We start from the raw sequence: 18,866 nt of genomic DNA, 5'->3' as shown, positions 1-18,866 counted from the left end.
TTGTTTAATGAGGTAGTTTAAGGAGTCAATTGTGGATGCTCTTAGTTAATTCCGTATTGGAGTGATTGGGAAATTGAGTACATGAGTAATTGTCCACTAACTACTAGAACTATAAATCTGTTACGATCAGCTTATCTTTTTGATTTATGTTTAGTTGCTCATATTCTTTGATGTATCTTGCTAGTATTCTGTATTTTTACCAAGTATCAGCTCACACAGTCTTTTCTATTTTGTATTTCTTTGTTTTGTATGTCCAACATAAGGACAATGACATTCCCTTTGTAATAAGGAAAAATTAGGGTTGTCTCACTTGTGGATGAACGTGTATTTGTATATATGAAATGAAGATAGAGTTGGGTCCATGCAGTATGAGCTATGGCCATTCCGGATACAACTTATTGGCATTGTGGAACTGTGAAATGATAAAGAAAGTTAGCTCATTCATCTCATGGCATATTCCTTTTCAATGCTTGACTTGGTCCCTCCTTTTTATATTCCTTTTCATTCGTTTTATTCATTGATTAGAGAGGCAGATGATATCATGCTAGATGAAAGATATGACGAAGAAATTTGACTACAATACGAGTAATTATAGTTCCGTATATGAGCACGACCACATGATATTACTTGTGTACATTTTTAGAAACAAAAAATATCGACCATACGATCCACCTATATTATAACACATCGTTATATTCCATACAATACGACAAGAAAGAATTAAGAATTAATCTCATAAGCCCAATTTTCCTCAAAATGACAGAAAAGAATATTGTAAGCATAAACACTCACAAATTCACAACGTATAGTATATAGCGTGTGTGTAAACAAAAATAAATCAAAACAGCTAAAACGATTTTATAGTGCCTTTCTCATTGGACCCATCACCACCTTTGACTCAACTGAATAGATAAACCCAATTACAATGGGCCCCGCCATGTGTCATCACCTGTGGGTCTAACTTGATATGTGATGGGCAGCGAACCGTAGATTTCTTCCATTTTTTCCTCCTAATAATAACCGTAAAAAATTTAATAATCAAATTACTCTACCCATCCCTCCTCCCATGATATTGATTTGTATATAAATTACAGAGAATATCCTCCTCAACGTGTTGTTTAAGCGCATAGAGAAAACGCTTCATTTTCAAGCTTTCCCTCCAGTCTCTGCGCTCCACTTGAACTCTGCAACTATTTTTTTTGTCCGCAGCGAAATTTTCGTTTTTTCTTTCGAATTTCGAATTTCTTTGTGTGATTCTATCTGGGTTTTGCTCCTTCTCAATTGGGTCTTCGTTGATTTTCGGCTTCAACATGACCATGACTGAGAAACGAGAACTTGAACCAGACCAAGCCACACCGTCCGTCGATCTCAGAATCAACGGCGGAGAAGAATCCGACTCAGAAGAGCCCGCCGGCCCATCCCAAGCTCTCATGCTTGCGCCCAAGGACGAGCGGGACGTAGCTATGCCTGTGGCGGTGCACGCGCCGAAGAGAGCGTCAACGAAGGACCGGCACACCAAAGTGGAGGGACGGGGCCGGAGGATCCGAATGCCCGCCACGTGCGCGGCTCGGATCTTCCAGCTGACCCGGGAGCTAGGGCACAAGTCCGACGGCGAGACCATCCGGTGGCTCTTGGAGCACGCCGAGCCGGCCATCATCGCCGCCACCGGCACCGGAACCGTGCCTGCGATCGCGATGTCCGTGAACGGGGCGCTCAAAATCCCCACGTCCGCTCCGGACCCGCGACCCGGCGAGGACCCGCCCGACAAGAAAAAGCGCAAGCGGAACTCAAACAGCGAGTACGTGGACTTGAACGACGGCGTTTCGGCCTCGGCGGGTTTAGCCCCTTTAACAACAGAACGACATCACCAACAGCCACCGACAGCAGCGGTGCAAGCGGTGGTACCTCAAGGCGTGCTCCCCATGTGGGCCATACCGTCAAACGGCGTCGTTCCCGGAGCTTTCTTCATGGTCCCTTCCGCTTCGACCCAGCCTCACATATTTACATTTCCAACCACCGTCGCCGCCGCTCCGTTTATCAACATTTCGGCCCGACCCATATCCTCTTTCGTGGGCCCCAGTTCGGCTGCTGCAACGACCCATATGGCCGCTTCCACTGCCCCTCAGACGCTCAGAGACTTCTCTTTGGAAATTTACGACAAGAAGGAGCTTCAATTCATGTCTGGCTCTTCAAACCATTGACAAGCCCAAAATCCAGAAAAACCCAGAAAGCGTTTTTTCTGGGATTTTAGATTTTGGCGGCGAAATCTTGACGGTTTTTGTACGGCTATCTGCTTAGCTTCGTCTTCCTCAGCGTTGGGTTTTGGGTTTTTTCTTTTATTTTTTTGGACAGGGAAAGGGGGAGCACGTGGTCACGTGAGGGAGGGGTTTAAGGCGATGCACGTGTGAAGTGGGGTTGGATTAGGCGGGAGGTGGGGACCACACGGGTGATGGTGGGGTAGAGTGGGTTTTAGGGTTTGTTCTGTGCACCGTGTGGGTCGCGGGGTGGTGGGTAAGACTTGGGAGAGCTATATTTTAATATAAAACGCGGGGCCCACGTCATCTCACTGTCCATGTGATGGTGGGAGCGGGGCCCAAGAGTGTGGGGGCCCTCCAGCTGGACCGTTCAAAAGCACCATTACCAAGGCGGCCTTCGCGTGTGGTGGTCCCCATCGAGGTTGGATGGGTCCGATGGAAATGCCGACAGGTGTCGGCTTCGTAGGTGCTCTTTGTTGTGGGGCACCTTCCATCTCTATCAGAAGAATTGTGGGGCCCGTTTAGTGTTTACCCTTTTCTTTCTTTTTTCTTTTTTCAAATTTTTGTTTTTGTTTTTGGGGTTGTGGGTGTGCAGAAAATGGAAATGTGACGGTGATGAGGATGAAGATGGGCGCATTAGATGCAACCCCCAACTTGGTATTTTACTTTACCAACAGAATTGTAAATTTACTCTTTAGACCTAATTTTTAACTTTCCCTATCTTTATATTTGTCATATATTATAGCTTTCATTTTGACTCTTTGCTTGCATGCTTCTTTCCTTGAAAATTCTACATTATTAGATTAATGTGGTGTTATAAATCACTGAATTATGTTCAAGAAAAGTTGCACAGATTTTATAAGTTTTTATGTGTCTCATTCTAGGTTTAACTTTTTTATGTCGACGAAGAAAATTATAAAAATAATAATACTATAAACACCAACTTGTTATCCAATTTTTGTCACACTATTACAGTAGTTGCTCTTATAAAAATACATTGAAAAAGATGGTTGGTTCCCAAGCCATTGAAAAAAGAAGGGTTGATTGTTGTTATCATAATCCATAAGAAGTGCGCGGATTGATATGTGCGGAAATTTCACAGAAAAAAATTTAAATTCAAAAACAATGTTTGTTTGTTAACCTTTTGTTCTTGCCTTTTTTCTTTTTCAAATCAAAGAAAGAGAGCTGGGCGGGAGACCACAAGAGAAACAAATCACACTGAAACTTTTCAGATAGACATTTCAAGCCCCTGTTTCACCAAAATAGCAGGGTTCCAAGAGAAACAAATCTTTCATGAAACAGAGAAGAAGAAAGACAACCATGTTGATTAAGACCAACAACATAAAAGTACAAAAAGATGCATCAGACTCGCTCAAATTTCATGTTGTGTTTCGCCTCACCATTGAAGTTGACCTTTTATGCTCCATTTGAAGTTTAACAGTGACATTATTCATGAGCAAATTCCTTTATAATTCTTATAAACAAAACAACATTCAGTCATACAAACTTTGTAACCTTTATACCTAATCAGACCTTTAGGCTTTCTATCACGATGCAACACTTGCAGATGGCTTCAACTTCTTCGGTGGTGGGTTTCCTCCAGACAGGACGACATATGAATAGAAGCATAACATTGCTGCACTGATGACAGCATAGAAGCCTGTTGGAAATACTTTCTTCGTCAATGAGTAGGTCTGAACGTGCTTCCACAGGAGGACTGCCGCCAAAGCTGCTTGCCCTAGAATGAAGGGTAAACTGGATTTTCCTTGCCTCCAGATCTTCAAGCTGAAGGTACTAAGGGCTAGCAATGCTGCTCCATACAAGACGCCAGTGCTCAAAGTGGCAGGATTTCTAGAAAAGATGAAGCCAATAAGTCCACCACTTAGAACAATCCCGCCAAATGGAATGCCGAAACAGAAATCATGAATCTTGGCCGCTCTTTTCGGTTCAGCAATTTGTTCATCATCTAAAAGGGGATCCGACTTTGCTTTTGGTGCATCGCTAGTGTAACTTAAACTAGTCTTGGTCTTGGAACCGCCTTCAAGACTCATAACAGTAGTTGACAAGGACTTGGGACGAAGAATGGTTGGGCAAAGGAGCGAATGTCTGGGGAGGTTGAGGTGGCGATTCATAGCAGAGAAGCATGAGAGCTGCGAAGTCGTTGCTGCTGCCATTGTTCTGATGTTGTTTCGGTTACTAGTTCTGTACCAACTAATTTCAAGTTAATGAAATTTCCCACAAAATTATATCAAATATTTAAAGAAATCATAGAGATTTTGTCTGCCATTGTCAATTTCTTCCAAGTTTACATATAAAATGACTTCATTTCGTGTATACAAATCTAAAAATGGGAGAGATCTCGGGTTTTGTCATTGCTGCTCACCATCATGTTACACACATTGCATGCTCAAACTGTCCTACAGTAAGATTTTAAAGTCATGCCAGTACCTTGAAATGGCATAAAGCTTAGGCTAGATCAGATAGGATTAAAACTTCTCTTCGACTGGCCAGGATTTGAATCACAAATGATGGTTTTTTTTGTTTGTTGAGAAAGCACAATTATACTGTTGGTCAGGTCGAAATCAAGCCCATCTAGTTAAAAATCAAGAAAATCATACAATTTTTTTATTTAAAAAAAAAAAAACCAGAAACAATTGTAGGATGTTTCCCTGCATAATATTAATATTAAAGGACAAGACTTAAAAAAAAAAAACTGGATTACAAGCAAATTCTTCCAACTCATAAGATGGGCAGCCACCATTGATTCACAACAAGAACAATAACCCAGCAAAAGAAAATCAGAACTACAATTCTCTAAATCCCAGGCATCAAAACACACCAGTAATTTGCACATAATTACAAGAACTCAGTAAAATTTCCATGCTTGATCCCAAAATTTCAAAAACTACGGAATCTGAATCTTACCTGCAGATGGGCAACGAAGGAATCCAACAACAGCTACCTCAAGAGTGAGAGAGCTGAGGGATGGGTGAGAGAACGGTGAAGGATCTGGATGTGACGGGGTTGATGAAGACTTGAACAAATCAAGCTTTGGTAGCAATCTTCAGATCAAGCTTTCAGCTTTGACTGGGCATGGCTGCTGACAGAAGGAAAGAGAGAGAAGGAATTGGGCGTGTGTGTGAGGGCTGATGTTGGTTTTAGGAGGCTTTCGTTTTTTCTTTTTTTGGTCAAAGCTTATTTGGAATATTAATGAGAAGAATTATATAAGGTTTTTCTGTTGTTGAGAAATTAAGGTTAATTGAATTGAGACCTCATATTTTGAAAAAAAACTTGCAAATCAACAATATAAATTCAGTAATCTATAAAATTATTGAGTATAACTATCAGAAAATAGAAATTAAGTATAAAAGTATATTATGAAACACATTTTCGTGTTTGGATGACGAAATTTGAAAATATTAAAGAATTTATAAATAATAAAATTTAAAATGACATACATTAATTGAATCAAGGAATTCATATATATATTTATTTGAGTGGTCTATTTTATTTTATTTTATTTTTATGGCGGTTCTAATTGGACACCAATTTTTCTATGCTTATAATTACAATTAAGCCGTTCATAAAATATTTGTTTTACCAACAGACGTGTTCTGTTCACCTTCAGATACAGCAGGAAAAATAAAAATATAGAGGACAGTTTTGGGAATTTAATTATCTTCCAGCCTAAACTAAATCAAATCGTTGTTGACCCAACTATCATAAAATTGGGAAGGTCATTACAGGAACAAAATTTGGGAGATAGCTAGGACTCAAGTTTTGTTCTGTCTTAGAAATAAAAAATACAACATTTGTAAATACAGTTTTTCCATAACTTGGAACCGAAGATGACAAAGAAAAATCTAAACTTTCAAATTTTTTTCTCGGTTACCTCTGCCAAAGTTTGGTGAACATGCATTTCTCTTTAACAAGTATAGAATCAAAATTATACAAAGATGAGTACATTCAATTATACCAATCGAGAAAGAGAACCGAAAAAGTTAATAAAACGATGAAAAGCAAAAGAAACGTCCTGCTGCTGTTGTTCCGCTGGATTGCTTTTGAGATCTCTTTGTTTCCAAGCTCTACATTCTTCGTTGCTTCAACTGCCTGTCAAAGAGAACAGAGATAATTAGCAATAGGTCTTTGGAATGTATACTTATGACTTTGTGTATGATTTAAGCATATACCACCAATTCAAAGGCAAATTTTAGGGAGCAGATAATAAACAAGACCTATGTATGGAACAACATATATCATATATCTAGTCACCTGATCATAGAGTTGCTCTATCTGTTGAGCTTGTTGCAGCACGTGTGTGGACATAAGGTGATTCAGCGCAGACATTTCCACCATCTTAGTTTCAGTTTGCTGAACTGCATCTAGAAGGTTAGTCAGCTCCACCTGCATCGCATACCAAGAACAGCAGTAAGCAACTTTATCCATTTTCAGGGTTCTACATAATGGAACAACAAGAAAATAAAAAACCAATAGAGAGCCAAGATTCTGATGACCTGAAGGGCACGTGTTTCATCGTCCAAGAGTTGCTGTTGGACTGTTAGAGGCTCAGGTTGAAGTTCATTAGGTTCCCTGAGCTCCAAATTGTTGGAGTTAGAAGCATCTGCAGGTTCTGAATTTGCAATCCGCTTAAGTTTTCTTCTAGGTGTTGCTCTATTAATGGTATCTTGGAAGCGTATGGCTCTTAGCTTATCAAACTGTGAAGTGACTGAATGGAGTCTCTCACTTAAAATCAAAACCTGCAGTTTAAGAGTAAGCATTAGACAATTAATTACCAAATATGCCATTGATTTCATGCAAATATGTTTACAATGAGGAATATAAAATTCCTAATTAACTTGATTGAATATTAACAGTCGCCCATAAGAACTAAAAGGCACAAGAGGTCCCATGTTCAACAAAGCCAAGATGGAGAAATGCAGGGTTCCTGCCTTAGAGATCATAGGCTTATGAGGACAGAATATAACATCAAAGGACACACTTAATACATTATGAGAAATAACCGTACCACACCATGTTTGTGTGCTATAGTATCAGCATTAGAGTAATCAGTCCTAATGCCAAGCCATCCCTTTGAGTTTGCCTCGTCATCATTAATGCTATTTTTGAGAACATCAATTTGTTCTTGACATGCTTTGATAAAAGCACTTACCTGCATATCATGACACAATGGAAAGGTAAGCATAATACAAAACCATACAGCTTAACCAAATTATATCATAATCCACAGCATTTACCAAACATGGTTCTTTCAAATATATGCAAGTGAATACACAGGACTGAAACAGATATATGATAAAGAAACAAGCTTTAATATTACAGAATAATTTGTTCTTACACATGCACATTTACGCACTTTGGAACCAAATTGAACAGCATAAACGAAGTCGTAGAGTTTGTAACATATATATTTCTGAAGAGTTGCCTAATGAATCACTTTCGTCAACACAAACAATACTAATAATTAGTAAAATGAACTTACTAGAATTTACTTATCCACTGACAATCCAACAAAGTTGTGGAAACTCAAAATTTCTACAGAGACAAAATGGATTTAAATTATAGTCAATTGATAACTTACTTCATGCTCAATGCTATCTCTCTCCTGTTCAGTGGTCCGATGCAGATCCACATAATCTTTTCTATGTTTCAACATAAACTGTTCCAGAGCTCCAATGCTTTCCATCTGATTCATTTATTAAAGGAAATGAATTAAAACACAAGAGATTACAAAGGAAGAAGAAGAAGGAGAAGAAGAAGCAGAGTGGCAAATGTGTAAGTACCGTCTTGAGAGCGGCTCTGGTGAAAGGTGACCTCTGGCGGGGTGCATGTATAATAAATTTTGCCATAATGGCTGCCAATTTGGACTGTAAATTTGCAGATAAAAGACTTTGATTCACAAGAAAAACCATAATTTCAATAAATTAGAGAGCAATGGAATTAATTTGCGAACCTCATTGTAACCCAAAGAGAGAGCAGAGTGGCGCACAGCATCTTTGAAATCTTCCATCCTATCCCGGACTTTGGACATTCTTTACAATTGGAACCCCAACCCAAATTTTCCTCAATTCCCAGTTTCAGGGCTTCAAAAAACTCCGAAAGCTTAGCTGGATGCTGCTTGTATTAGCTAAAAAAACATCGAAAGTTCAATTAGAAACCCTAGGGAAGCAGAGAGAGTGAGGTAAACCCTTGAGAAGCAGTAAAAGAATAAATTCACTTTTTTTTTTTTTTTTTTTTTTCCAGCAACCAGAAAGTCCTAATTCATTATAGGTAAACTCAGGAATATCTGAAGCTGATTTTCTCTGAATTCTCATATGAGATTAGACACATAATATTGTAGAAACTAGAACCCACTTGTTAGTTGACAATGGGAGAAAATGGGGGACAAAAATCAGGTAAATTATTTTTGTAGGGCAAAATATAGGAGAAAAGGTCTTTTTTTTTAGCACCAAAACTTTCATGCTGATCCCCAATACTAAAACCACAGAAGTGGAGTTCATAACCATTGATTCACAACAAGAATAATAATCCAGGAAAATAAAATTAGAACTTCAATTCTCTAAATCCCAGCCACCAAAACACACACCAGTAATTTGCACATAATTACAAGAATTCACTAATATTTCCATGCTTGATCCCATAATTTCAACAATTACGAAAAATGGAAACTTTTTTACGGAATCTGAAGATTACTTGCGAATCGGCAACAAAGGAATCCAACGGCAGCTAGCTTAAGAGTGAGAGAACGGTGAAGGATCTGGATATAAGTTATAACGAGGGAGAGAGAACCAGAGTTTCTTTGAATGAAAGACGAGGGGGAGAGAAACGTCAATTGAGTTTTGCTCGGTTTATTCAATCGGGGCGGGTATTTTAAGCTGGGTCCGGTTTTGTGATTTTTTTGTTGTTGTGAATTTTAGAATATTAAAAATCTATTTCTTTTATTTTGTTTTGGTAACTTTTGCAACTTATGACAACACAACACCATGGTAACTTGCCCAAACAAAAAAAAAAAAACACCATGGTAACTTTTAAAAAAATATAATATATACTAGCCCTTTGGCACACGCGCCAATTAATTTTTTTTTAATTTAAAATTTTATGTTACAATTAAAAAAGATAATTGGTAGTTGTGTTTTATAAAAGTAGGACCTATTATATGATTTTATTTTATTTTATAAATATAAAAAATATAAAAAATATAAATTTACTATATTATCCTCATTTAATTAATAATTTCAATTATTAATGTTTGGATTAACCAAAGGCATATTTTATGGTATTTTGAATATTTCACCATTCTCTGCCTTTTGCTTTATATATACTGGTTTTATTTATTTATTTATTTTTAGAATTAAAAAAAAGATAACATGTGTAGTTATGTTCCATAAAAGTATGACATATTATCTGATTTTGTTTTTAATTTTAAAATTTTTTAATATAAAAAAATAAATTTACCATATTATCCTCATTTAATTAATAATTTCAATTCTTAATGTTTGAATTAACCAATGGCATTTTCTGGTATTTTAAATGTTTCACAATTCTCTGCATTTTGCTTTATATATATACTAGCCTCCCTGCACGCGCTTCCGCGCGTGCGAGAGGCTTTTTTTTAATCACGCGCTACGCGCGACTTACATAGTTTGACAAATATTTTTTCGCAATTGTATTTATATAGATGTCCGTTTCAATAGTTTCATATTTTAATCGCGTGAGTCTGATGCATGATCGTCTTAAAAGTTTTCCTTTTATCGCCCGTATTTTTCTAGACGTCTATCTTAACAGTTTACATGCTATAAAATAAAAAAAGAAACTGTTAAGATGGACGTATAGAAAAATACGGGTGGTAAAGGAAAATTTTTAAAACGGCGATTTATCACATGCGTGCGCTTAAAATATGAAACTGTTGAAACGGACATCTATATAAATACAATTGCGAAAAATATTTGTCAAACTATGTAAGTGGCGTGTAGCGCGTGATTAAAAAAAGGGTAATGCTAGGGAGACCATCTAGTTGTACCATATTTTTGTACCAACTGATGTGGCTAATGAGTTGGCTATGCCACATAATTAAATGAGCTTTTATTTTATTTTATTTTATTTTCTCTTCACTTTACAGAAACCTAAGCGGTGTAGGAAGTTTTGTTTCACGTATATTCAATTGGTTCTTCCCTACCTCTTCCCCTTCCTCATCCTTATCTTCTCTCTAATCTGCCAACAACGATAAATCATACCAGAGTTTTTCCTACAACTCGGATCATCAATCGGTTGATTCGTCAGCCTACTCCTTCGGATTCATGCTCGCTCTCCAATTCGACTCACTTGTCTGGAGTGACTTGTAATTGTTGACTCTGTTTCCAGCGATAGCGAAGCCCACCCATCTCTACTCTGGCTTAAACCATGTCATCTCTGATCTCTTATTTCTTTTCTGGGACTTGTTCTTCATAAGTGATTCTTCTATGGTCAGTGTGTCTCCTTCAGTGCTTCTCTTTCATCGTGAAGATTTGAGATTCTTTTTGGTTAGGATAAATCATGGGTCTTTCTTTGCAGTGTTTAAATGTCTGTGACTGCAATTGGGTATAACGTTTGAAAAAGAGACTGATTAGTTGAAATAATACTGTAGGGCACAATAGTACGATAAACTTATTATTTCAAACCCAAACTAAGTTCATCTCAAGTTCAAGAGCCATGGAAAGGAGAGACTGATGAAGCCGTCCATCAAATCATGATGGAAACTATCTATTCCCTAGCAACAACACTAATTTCACCTTTTTCAAGCAAGTCATGGAACACCCTCACTTTCCTCTGCTCATTCCAATGATGCATTTTCCAAAGCTTCCAGTAGCCAAAGCAAGCACCATGCCATAACATATCTCCTTGACAACGCTTGGTCCTTTTAGTGTTTAAATGTTTGTGACTGCAATTGGGTATATCGTTTGAAGAAGTGCTTCAATGATTTCTGATGTTCATTTAAGCAATTAAAATCATTATCTTAATCATGCATTTGATGCTTTAGTGCATTCGTTGTTTACAATTCCAACACATGAAAGTTGAATTCTTGTTGTGCAAATGAAAGTTTTCATGGCAAACGAGGGCTATGTTCAGATTTTGCCCTTATGTATCTTGTCATTAGTGAATGGTCTTTTTCTTCTTCTGACTTTACTGAGATTCTAAGCAGCTGTGATATGGCATCATTCCAAGTATTCTTGAATGTCCAGTTGGTCCAAAAACGACTCACTTTTGGGGACCTGTTGCAAACTGGATTTGTTTCCGTTGTATGCTTCACTTCCATGATATATAGAATGTATTTGATTTCAAATGAGGTTTCTTGCTTTTTGACTAATTCTGATCATAATGGGCTGATTTAACAGGGATTGACGGATATGAACAAACCTCTAAAAATGATTTCTGGCAACAAGACAGCAGGTCCAATCTCAAACTAAAAGGGTGGCACCCTAATTCAATCAGAGGTTGTAGCAACCTTAATCCAATCTCAAACTACAACCATTCAATCTCAAGTGCAATATGGTCTTTTCAATTACAACACTAATAGCAAAATGTCTACATTAACAAAAAAAAGTCATCCCAACTCGAGGCTCTTCCACATTAAAAGTCATCCCAACTCGAGGCTCTTCCACATTCTCTCTATTCTCCAATTCAGGCTCCTCACTTACTGCTTCACCATCATTTTTTTCCATTTGAACCCCATCTTCTTCTTGATTAATATATGAACTCGTAAAGCTACTCGAAGACATGATTACAAAATAAAATAGGATCTGCATAGTAATGGAAGGCATGGAAAAAGAAATTTCAAAACAGCAACCAACATAAATTACAAAGACCCATATCCATACAAGCAAGGAAAAAGAGGTTTCAACACAGCAACCATTGTAATATTACAGCCATGGTATTTTATTTGAACTTGCAAAACATATTGTTCATTTTGCATGAGTGCCATATGCATAGGAGAAAACAAACACAACACACAAGACACAAAAAGGGAATACGGATAGGAGAAAACAAAACTCCCAGTAACATAAGATTACTCAAAACAAGAAGAAAAAAAAAAAATCAAAGACTTCAAGTATGGAGGGAGGCATGTCAAGCCATCTGTAGAAAGAACCAAAAACGGCTAGTTATGAGACCCAAAACAAATATTGAACATGATATACAATGAAAGTATTCAATACTGATCGTAAGAGTAATACAAATATCTCAATGATTCAAAGAATCAATCCAAAAATTTCAATCATCACCCAACAAGAGAAAACCTAAGAGTGAAATAGAGATGAACTTACTGTCGTCACAGGCATTAGGAAAAACTCTGGTATGATTTATCGTCGTTGGCAAATTAGAGAGAAGATAAGGATGAGGAAGGGGAAGAGGTAGGGAAGAACCAGTTGAATATACGTGAAACAAAACTTCCTACACCGCTTAGGTTTCTGTAAAGTGAAGAGAAAATAAAATTAAAAATTAAAAGCTCATTTAATATGGTACAAATTAAAATTTAAAAAATTATAGCCAACTCATCAGCCACATCAGTTGGTACAAAAATATGGTACAACTAGATGGTCTCCCTAGCATTACCCTTAAAAAAAAAAGCCTCTCGCATGCGCGGAAGCGCGTGCAGGGAGGCTAGTTATAAATTATTGACCATGTATAAGATTTTAGTTATTATATAAAAATTGCTGGCCATATTTTAATTAATAAAATACCGTTCTATATTTAGTTAACGTTTTTTATTCGAACTCGTTACTTGTATGTAATAATTGTCAATAGTACATTTTTTAATACCATACAGCCTCTTGTGGCGTAAGATACTTACAGAATACCTTAAATTTCTTAAATTTCAACAGTTTATCTTTAAATAGATCTTTAAATAGATTCGTAATTTATGCACTAACATTTTACACATCTCCTTACATAACGACAATGCATTAATATTTGATTTTTGTTATAACAAATATATTGTTCACGTGCAAAAATATTTCTTCATGGCTATATAAACCTTTCCCAAAAAAAAGGTTGTATATCTTTTTTAAACCTTTACTTAAAAATTGAAGTTAAGGCATTAACTCATACATTGAAAATGAACTTCTTATATATAAATCAAATTAGGGTACATCGATTATTAATACAAAAGATTGGTTATTAATACAAATGATTAATTAATTAAAAAATATAATACATATATTGCAAAGTTCAATCTTGAGCATGTCCAAGTTGTAGTCTTCATTGTTTTGGTTGGTATAATAATAATCAAATACAAAGGAGCAAGCAAAATGATTTTCTCTGTTCAATGTTTTCATTGTTCTTTTTTGAGCTGCTTGTTTCTTTATGAGGTAAAAAAGTATGATTAGCAAACAAAGAAAGTAATGTAGAGGTAGGTGAATGCGGGCATATACCCATACCTAGCAATGGATAGATCGTTGGAAGAGAATCCTGCAACATGAGATTAGGAGCAGCATTAAAATGGGGTTAATTTCAATTCAGCAAAAACAAAAGAAAACAAAACCCAAAATTAAAAACATTTGCTTCAAATTGGACATTTTTGTTTGGGTGGTGAAGACAACTGGTTAAAGTTGAGAAATTATGCTAAAATTTGTTAATTAAATCGGGGGAAAAAAACAGAAAGAGAGAGCAGAAAACACGTAATAGTAGAGCCAAGTCAAATTTTGTGAAGGAATTTTGAGGGAACCCAAAAGAAAAAAAAATGTCAATAAAACAAAATGAAGAAACATTAACCTGAAAATTATCTTTGCTTCTTTGCTTCAGTGAATAAGTCAGAGATGTGACAGACAATTGAATCTGTTGAGATAAAATTCCAAAGTTTCAATAAGACATGTAGATATGAAAAACTTATTAATTTTCATATATCATACCTGAAGCAATTGGACGACTGCTTAACTATGATTCATACTAAAAAAATAAAATAAACAGTAATTAGAATGAAGCACAACAATCACATAATTATATAGCCTCAAAATACCTCATTCATTCCAACTTGAAGCAAATGCAATTTAGGTAAGCAAAAGCAGAGATCGAGAGATAAGGAAATTTGTTAATTTGATAACAATATCTAGAAGACACAATATGAAACTGTAAATCTCCTTCTACTCACTACAATGGGGTTGGCTTAACCAACAAAGTAGAAAAAGAAATGCTACCAAGAGATGAAAAATATGTTCAATTGTTGAAACAAATACCACTGAGTTCCAAATCCAAGGTTTTGGCAACTACCCACTAAAAAGTCCAACACAAATCAATGGCCAGTGTGGAAACCCCTACATCTATTAGCTGGAGAAACAAAGGAAAACGCCAGAAAACAGAATCAAAATTCTTACTTTATAAATTACCATAAAGAATTTTTTTTTTTTTTTTTTTTTGTAGATACCATAAAGAACTTAAGCAGACCAAGTACGTGATTTACACCAAGTCAAATGCAGCTAGCTCATAATATCATTAAACCCAGCAAAATTAATTCACAAAAAAAAAAATCAAAAATCCCAAACCAAAATATGAGAGAGAGAGAGAGAGAGAGAGAGAGAGAGAGAGAGAGAGAGAGATTCATACCATTGACATCAAACACATCAAATCTAAATGCTTTCTTCATTGGTGCTCTAGCGAAACAACATCTATATATAATCAAAGAAATTCCATTATGATCAAAAAATTAGAGATTAGTGATAGTAAACAGATCAAAAAGAGGAAGACATGGTCTAATATATGAGAAATTCAAATATCACAACAAAAAACAGGTTCAAAGAACAACAACATTGAGCAAATTCCAAGCAAATTCCAAGTGGACCATGAGTTGCAACCATGCAGTATCAATTAGAAAGCAAGTTAAAATATAAATAAAAATAGCCTAACAGATATACGTTGCTTATAAATAGCAATCTGTGAAAATAAAAGATGTCCAAAGCAGAGCAGTCAATGAAAAAGTAAATGCTCACTTTACGCATTCACTCAATTTCCCTGTATTCTGGCTCTCAACGATCTTCAGAATCAATGACTTGTTCTCGTCCAAGTACTGCAGTAAAATTTAATGAAATCAGGAACAATTAATTTAAACCCATATATATATATATATAATCAAAGAAATTCCATTAGGATTAAAAAAAATTAGAGATTAGTGATAGTAAACAGATCAAAAAGAGGAAGACATTGTCTAATATATGAGAAATTCGAATATCACAACAAAACACAGATTCAAAGAACAACAACATTGAGCAAATTCCAAGTGGACCATGAGTTGCAACCATGCAGTATCAATTAGAAAGCAAGCAAAAATATTATTAAAAAAAAAAAGCCTAACAGATATACGTTGCTTATAAATAGCAATCTGTGAAAATAAAAGATGTCCAAAGCAGAGCAGTCAATGAAGAAGTAAATGCTCACTCTGTGCATTCACTCAATTTCCCAGTATTCTGGCTCTGAACGATCTTCAGAATCAATGACTTGTTCTCGTCCAAGTACTGCAATAAAATTTAATGAAATCATGAACAATTAATTTAAACCACATATATATATATATATATATATATAATCAAAGAAATTCCATTAGGATTAAAAAAATTAGAGATTAGTCATAGTAAACAGATCAAAAAGAGGAAGACATGGTCTAATAAATGAGAAATTCGAATATCACAACAAAACACAGATTTAGAGCAAGCATATTGATGAAATTACTTCATCGACTCTTAAGCTACATATTTTTGGGGAAAATCATAGCTAATCAGTAACAACAACACTGAGATTCAGAGTGATTAGCTGGAATTTAGAAACAAAGGAAAACGCCATAAAACAGAATCAAAATTCTTACTTTATAAATTAACATAAAGAATTTTTTTTTTTTTGGGCCAGATACCATAAAGAACTTAAGCAGACCAAATACTATCTGCAACGTAGGTTGAACATGTTAGAGCTAAAAGGGATTTGCTTGCAGAGGTTGCTAGTCACTGCATTGTGAAACTCTACTATTCCTTTCAAGATGTGAAACTCTACTATTCCTTTCAAGATGCTGACCACTTGTATCTAATCATGGAGTATCTACTGGTGGCGACATGATGACTTTGCTTATTAGAGAAGAGACTTTGACTGAAATTGTTGCAAGATTTTACATTGCCCAAAGTGTTATGGCTATAGAATCTATTCATAAACATAACTACATTCACAGGTTGGTTTATCCAGTTGTTTACAGGCTTGCCAACATATTAGAAGCTGGATTCTCTTGAACAGCAATATTATATTAATAATTGTGCATCAGGAAGACATGGTCTAATATATGAGAAATTCGAATATCACAACAAAACACAGATTCAAAGAACAACAACATTGAGCAAGCATATTGATGAAATTACTTCATGGAATTACTTCATCGACTCTTAAGCTACATATTTTTGGGAAAAATCACAGCTAATCAGTAACAACAACATTGAGATTCAGAGTGATTAACTGGAATTTAGAAACAAAGGAAAACGCCATAAAACAGAATCAAAATGCAGATACCATAAAGAACTTAAGCAGACCAAATACTATCTGCAACGTAGGTTGAACATGTTAGAGCTAAAAGGGATTTGCTTGCAGAGATTGCTAGTCACTGCATTGTGAAACTCTACTATTCCTTTCAAGATGCTAACTACGTGTATCTAATCATGGAGTATCTACTTGGTGGTGACATGATGACTTTGCTTATTAGAGAAGAGACTTTGACTGAAACTGTTGCAAGATTTTACATTGCCCAAAGTGTTATGGCTATAGAATCTATTCATAAACATAACTACATTCACAGGTTGGTTTATCCAGTTGTTTACAGGCTTGCCAACGTATTAGAAGCTGGATTCTCTTGAACAGCAATATTATATTAATAATTGTGCATCAGGAACATAATGTAACTCTTGCATTTGTATTAATAATTGTGCATCTGTAACTCTTGCATTTGTTACACCAAGTCAAATGCAGCTAGTTGATTATCATTGAACCCAACAAAATTAATTCACAAATAAAAAAGAAAGAGACAGAGAGAAACCAAGATAAAATTAGCCAAAATAAAGAAGATTAAACTTCGAAAATCAAACACCCAAATTCAGAAATGCTAACAAATTCACAAATAAGAATGAAAGAGACAGAGAGAAACCAAGACAAAATTGGCCAAAATAGAGAATATTAAACTTTGAAAATCAAACACCCAAATTCAGAAATCCTAACAAATTCACAAATAAGAATGAAAGAGACAGAGAGAAACCAAGACAAAATTGGCCAAAATAGAGAATATTAAACTTTGAAAATCAAACACCCAAATTCAGAAATCCTAACAAATTCACAAATAAGAATGAAAGAGACAGAGAGAAACCAAGACAAAATTAGCCAAAATAGAGAAAATTAAACTTCGAAAATCAAACACCCAAATTCATACAATCCTAACAAACAATCTAAAACTTGGAAGAGCACGTGTGATGACAAAAAAGAAATAGGATTTGAAATAATAACCTGATAAATAACTTGAACACTATCCCTCCTGTACGAATTTAAATATTCTCTCTTTCTGAGTGTGAACCCTACCTCCTTTATCTGAGCACAAAGGATTTTTAGTTATACCAGCACCAACAAAAAACACATCATAAGAAAAGCAACAAAAATTGGGGGAGACTATATTGAACCCAACAAAATTAGAAATATACATGCATTAAGACAAAAAAACGGATGCTTTACCTTCAGTTACAGGATAGCAGGTGTGGTGCGGAATGAGAAAGGAAGTTTTTCGAGTCTGGCCAGTCTTTACACCGGGTGCTCTTGGGTGATTACTTGCAATTTCGATTTCGATTTCTGAAGCAGAAAAGGTGCCAATGAAGTGGACGAAGAAAAATATAGGTAACATGGTGGTGATGGGTTCTAAAATTGTGGAAACCGTCAGCTTCGTGGGTTCTGAACCCGTGCAATTTTTCTCCACGTTCTTCAGCTTTTCTTCTTTGAGAGAAGCACATCACGACTTAGGTTTGTATAGCACGACTCGCTTTTTCTTTTTCTTTTTTTTCTTTTTTTTCTTTTTTAAATCAGGGGTGTTTTACTATTTCACCCTCTTTTAATTAAAATTGTGTGCTTTTATTTTTTTGTTTAACAAAAGGCATATTCGGGATTTTTGAATGTTTCACCATTCTCTTCATTTTGCTTTATATATACTAGTCTCTCCGCACGCGCTTCCGCGCTTGCGAGAGGCTTTTTTTTAAAAAAATTTAAATTTATTTTAGAATTAAAAAAGATAATGGGTAGTTGTGTTCCCTAAAAATAGGATCCATTATCTGCTTTTTCTTTTTCTTTTTCTTTTTTAAAATATGAAAAAGTATGAATTTACCGTATTATCCTCATTTAATTAATAATTTGAATTCTTAATGTTTGCATTAATCAAGGGCATTTTCTGGTATTTAGAATGTTTCACCATTCTCTGCCTTTTGCTTTATATATATAGATATAGATATATATATATATATATAGATAGATATATATATATATTTAAAAACATTAAGAACTGTTATATACAAAATTTTTAAAATTTTCTATGAGATTTAGGTGTTTAACTGTTTATACATGCTA

General features: G+C 35.5%; 3 protein-coding genes and 1 long non-coding RNA gene across 9 annotated transcripts; 1 reads left to right on the top strand and 3 right to left on the bottom strand.

Moving 5' to 3' along the window:
* On the top strand, positions 1,317-3,023 carry LOC18786957 (transcription factor TCP9). The gene has a single exon (XM_007220294.2). It carries the CDS (start codon positions 1,317-1,319, stop codon positions 2,199-2,201), a length of 885 nt encoding a protein of 294 aa, XP_007220356.2. The 3' UTR covers positions 2,202-3,023.
* On the bottom strand, positions 3,473-5,480 carry LOC18785281 (protein FATTY ACID EXPORT 1, chloroplastic). Of its 2 annotated transcripts, none has more exons than XM_020557000.1 (2): positions 5,181-5,480; positions 3,473-4,466 (listed from the first exon to the last, which is right to left on the bottom strand). In XM_020557000.1, the coding sequence occupies exon 2, from the start codon at positions 4,427-4,429 to the stop codon at positions 3,803-3,805; it is 627 nt and encodes a 208-aa protein (XP_020412589.1). In that variant the 5' UTR covers positions 4,430-4,466; positions 5,181-5,480; the 3' UTR covers positions 3,473-3,802. The 2 variants fall into 2 exon arrangements, with proteins under 2 accessions (XP_020412589.1, XP_007220414.1); XM_007220352.2 differs by having other exon boundaries at positions 3,473-4,457; positions 5,181-5,475.
* Positions 6,023-9,262, bottom strand: LOC18785192 (syntaxin-81). The gene is made up of 8 exons (XM_007218657.2): positions 8,967-9,262; positions 8,227-8,400; positions 8,057-8,140; positions 7,855-7,959; positions 7,282-7,425; positions 6,770-7,012; positions 6,528-6,659; positions 6,023-6,365 (listed from the first exon to the last, which is right to left on the bottom strand). The coding sequence occupies exons 2-8, from the start codon at positions 8,302-8,304 to the stop codon at positions 6,222-6,224; spliced, it is 930 nt and encodes a 309-aa protein (XP_007218719.1). The 5' UTR covers positions 8,305-8,400; positions 8,967-9,262; the 3' UTR covers positions 6,023-6,221.
* LOC109947606 lies at positions 11,658-18,418 on the bottom strand. 5 transcript variants are annotated; one of them, XR_002270381.1, is made up of 8 exons: positions 17,988-18,418; positions 17,766-17,846; positions 15,675-15,751; positions 15,230-15,306; positions 14,019-14,908; positions 13,685-13,715; positions 12,572-12,715; positions 11,658-12,049 (listed from the first exon to the last, which is right to left on the bottom strand). It is a non-coding gene; the product is annotated as an uncharacterized LOC109947606 (long non-coding RNA). The 5 variants fall into 5 exon arrangements; XR_002270382.1 differs by lacking the exon at positions 11,658-12,049 and adding an exon at positions 12,125-12,383; XR_002270380.1 differs by lacking the exons at positions 11,658-12,049; positions 12,572-12,715 and having other exon boundaries at positions 13,353-13,715; positions 14,019-14,081; positions 14,156-14,908; positions 17,988-18,417.

The sequence above is a fragment of the Prunus persica genome, chromosome G2 (genome assembly GCF_000346465.2).
Source record: "Prunus persica cultivar Lovell chromosome G2, Prunus_persica_NCBIv2, whole genome shotgun sequence".
Taxonomy (NCBI): Eukaryota; Viridiplantae; Streptophyta; class Magnoliopsida; order Rosales; family Rosaceae; genus Prunus; species Prunus persica.
Note: the sequence above shows the minus strand (reverse complement) of the source record. Positions and strands in the feature narration are given on the sequence as shown.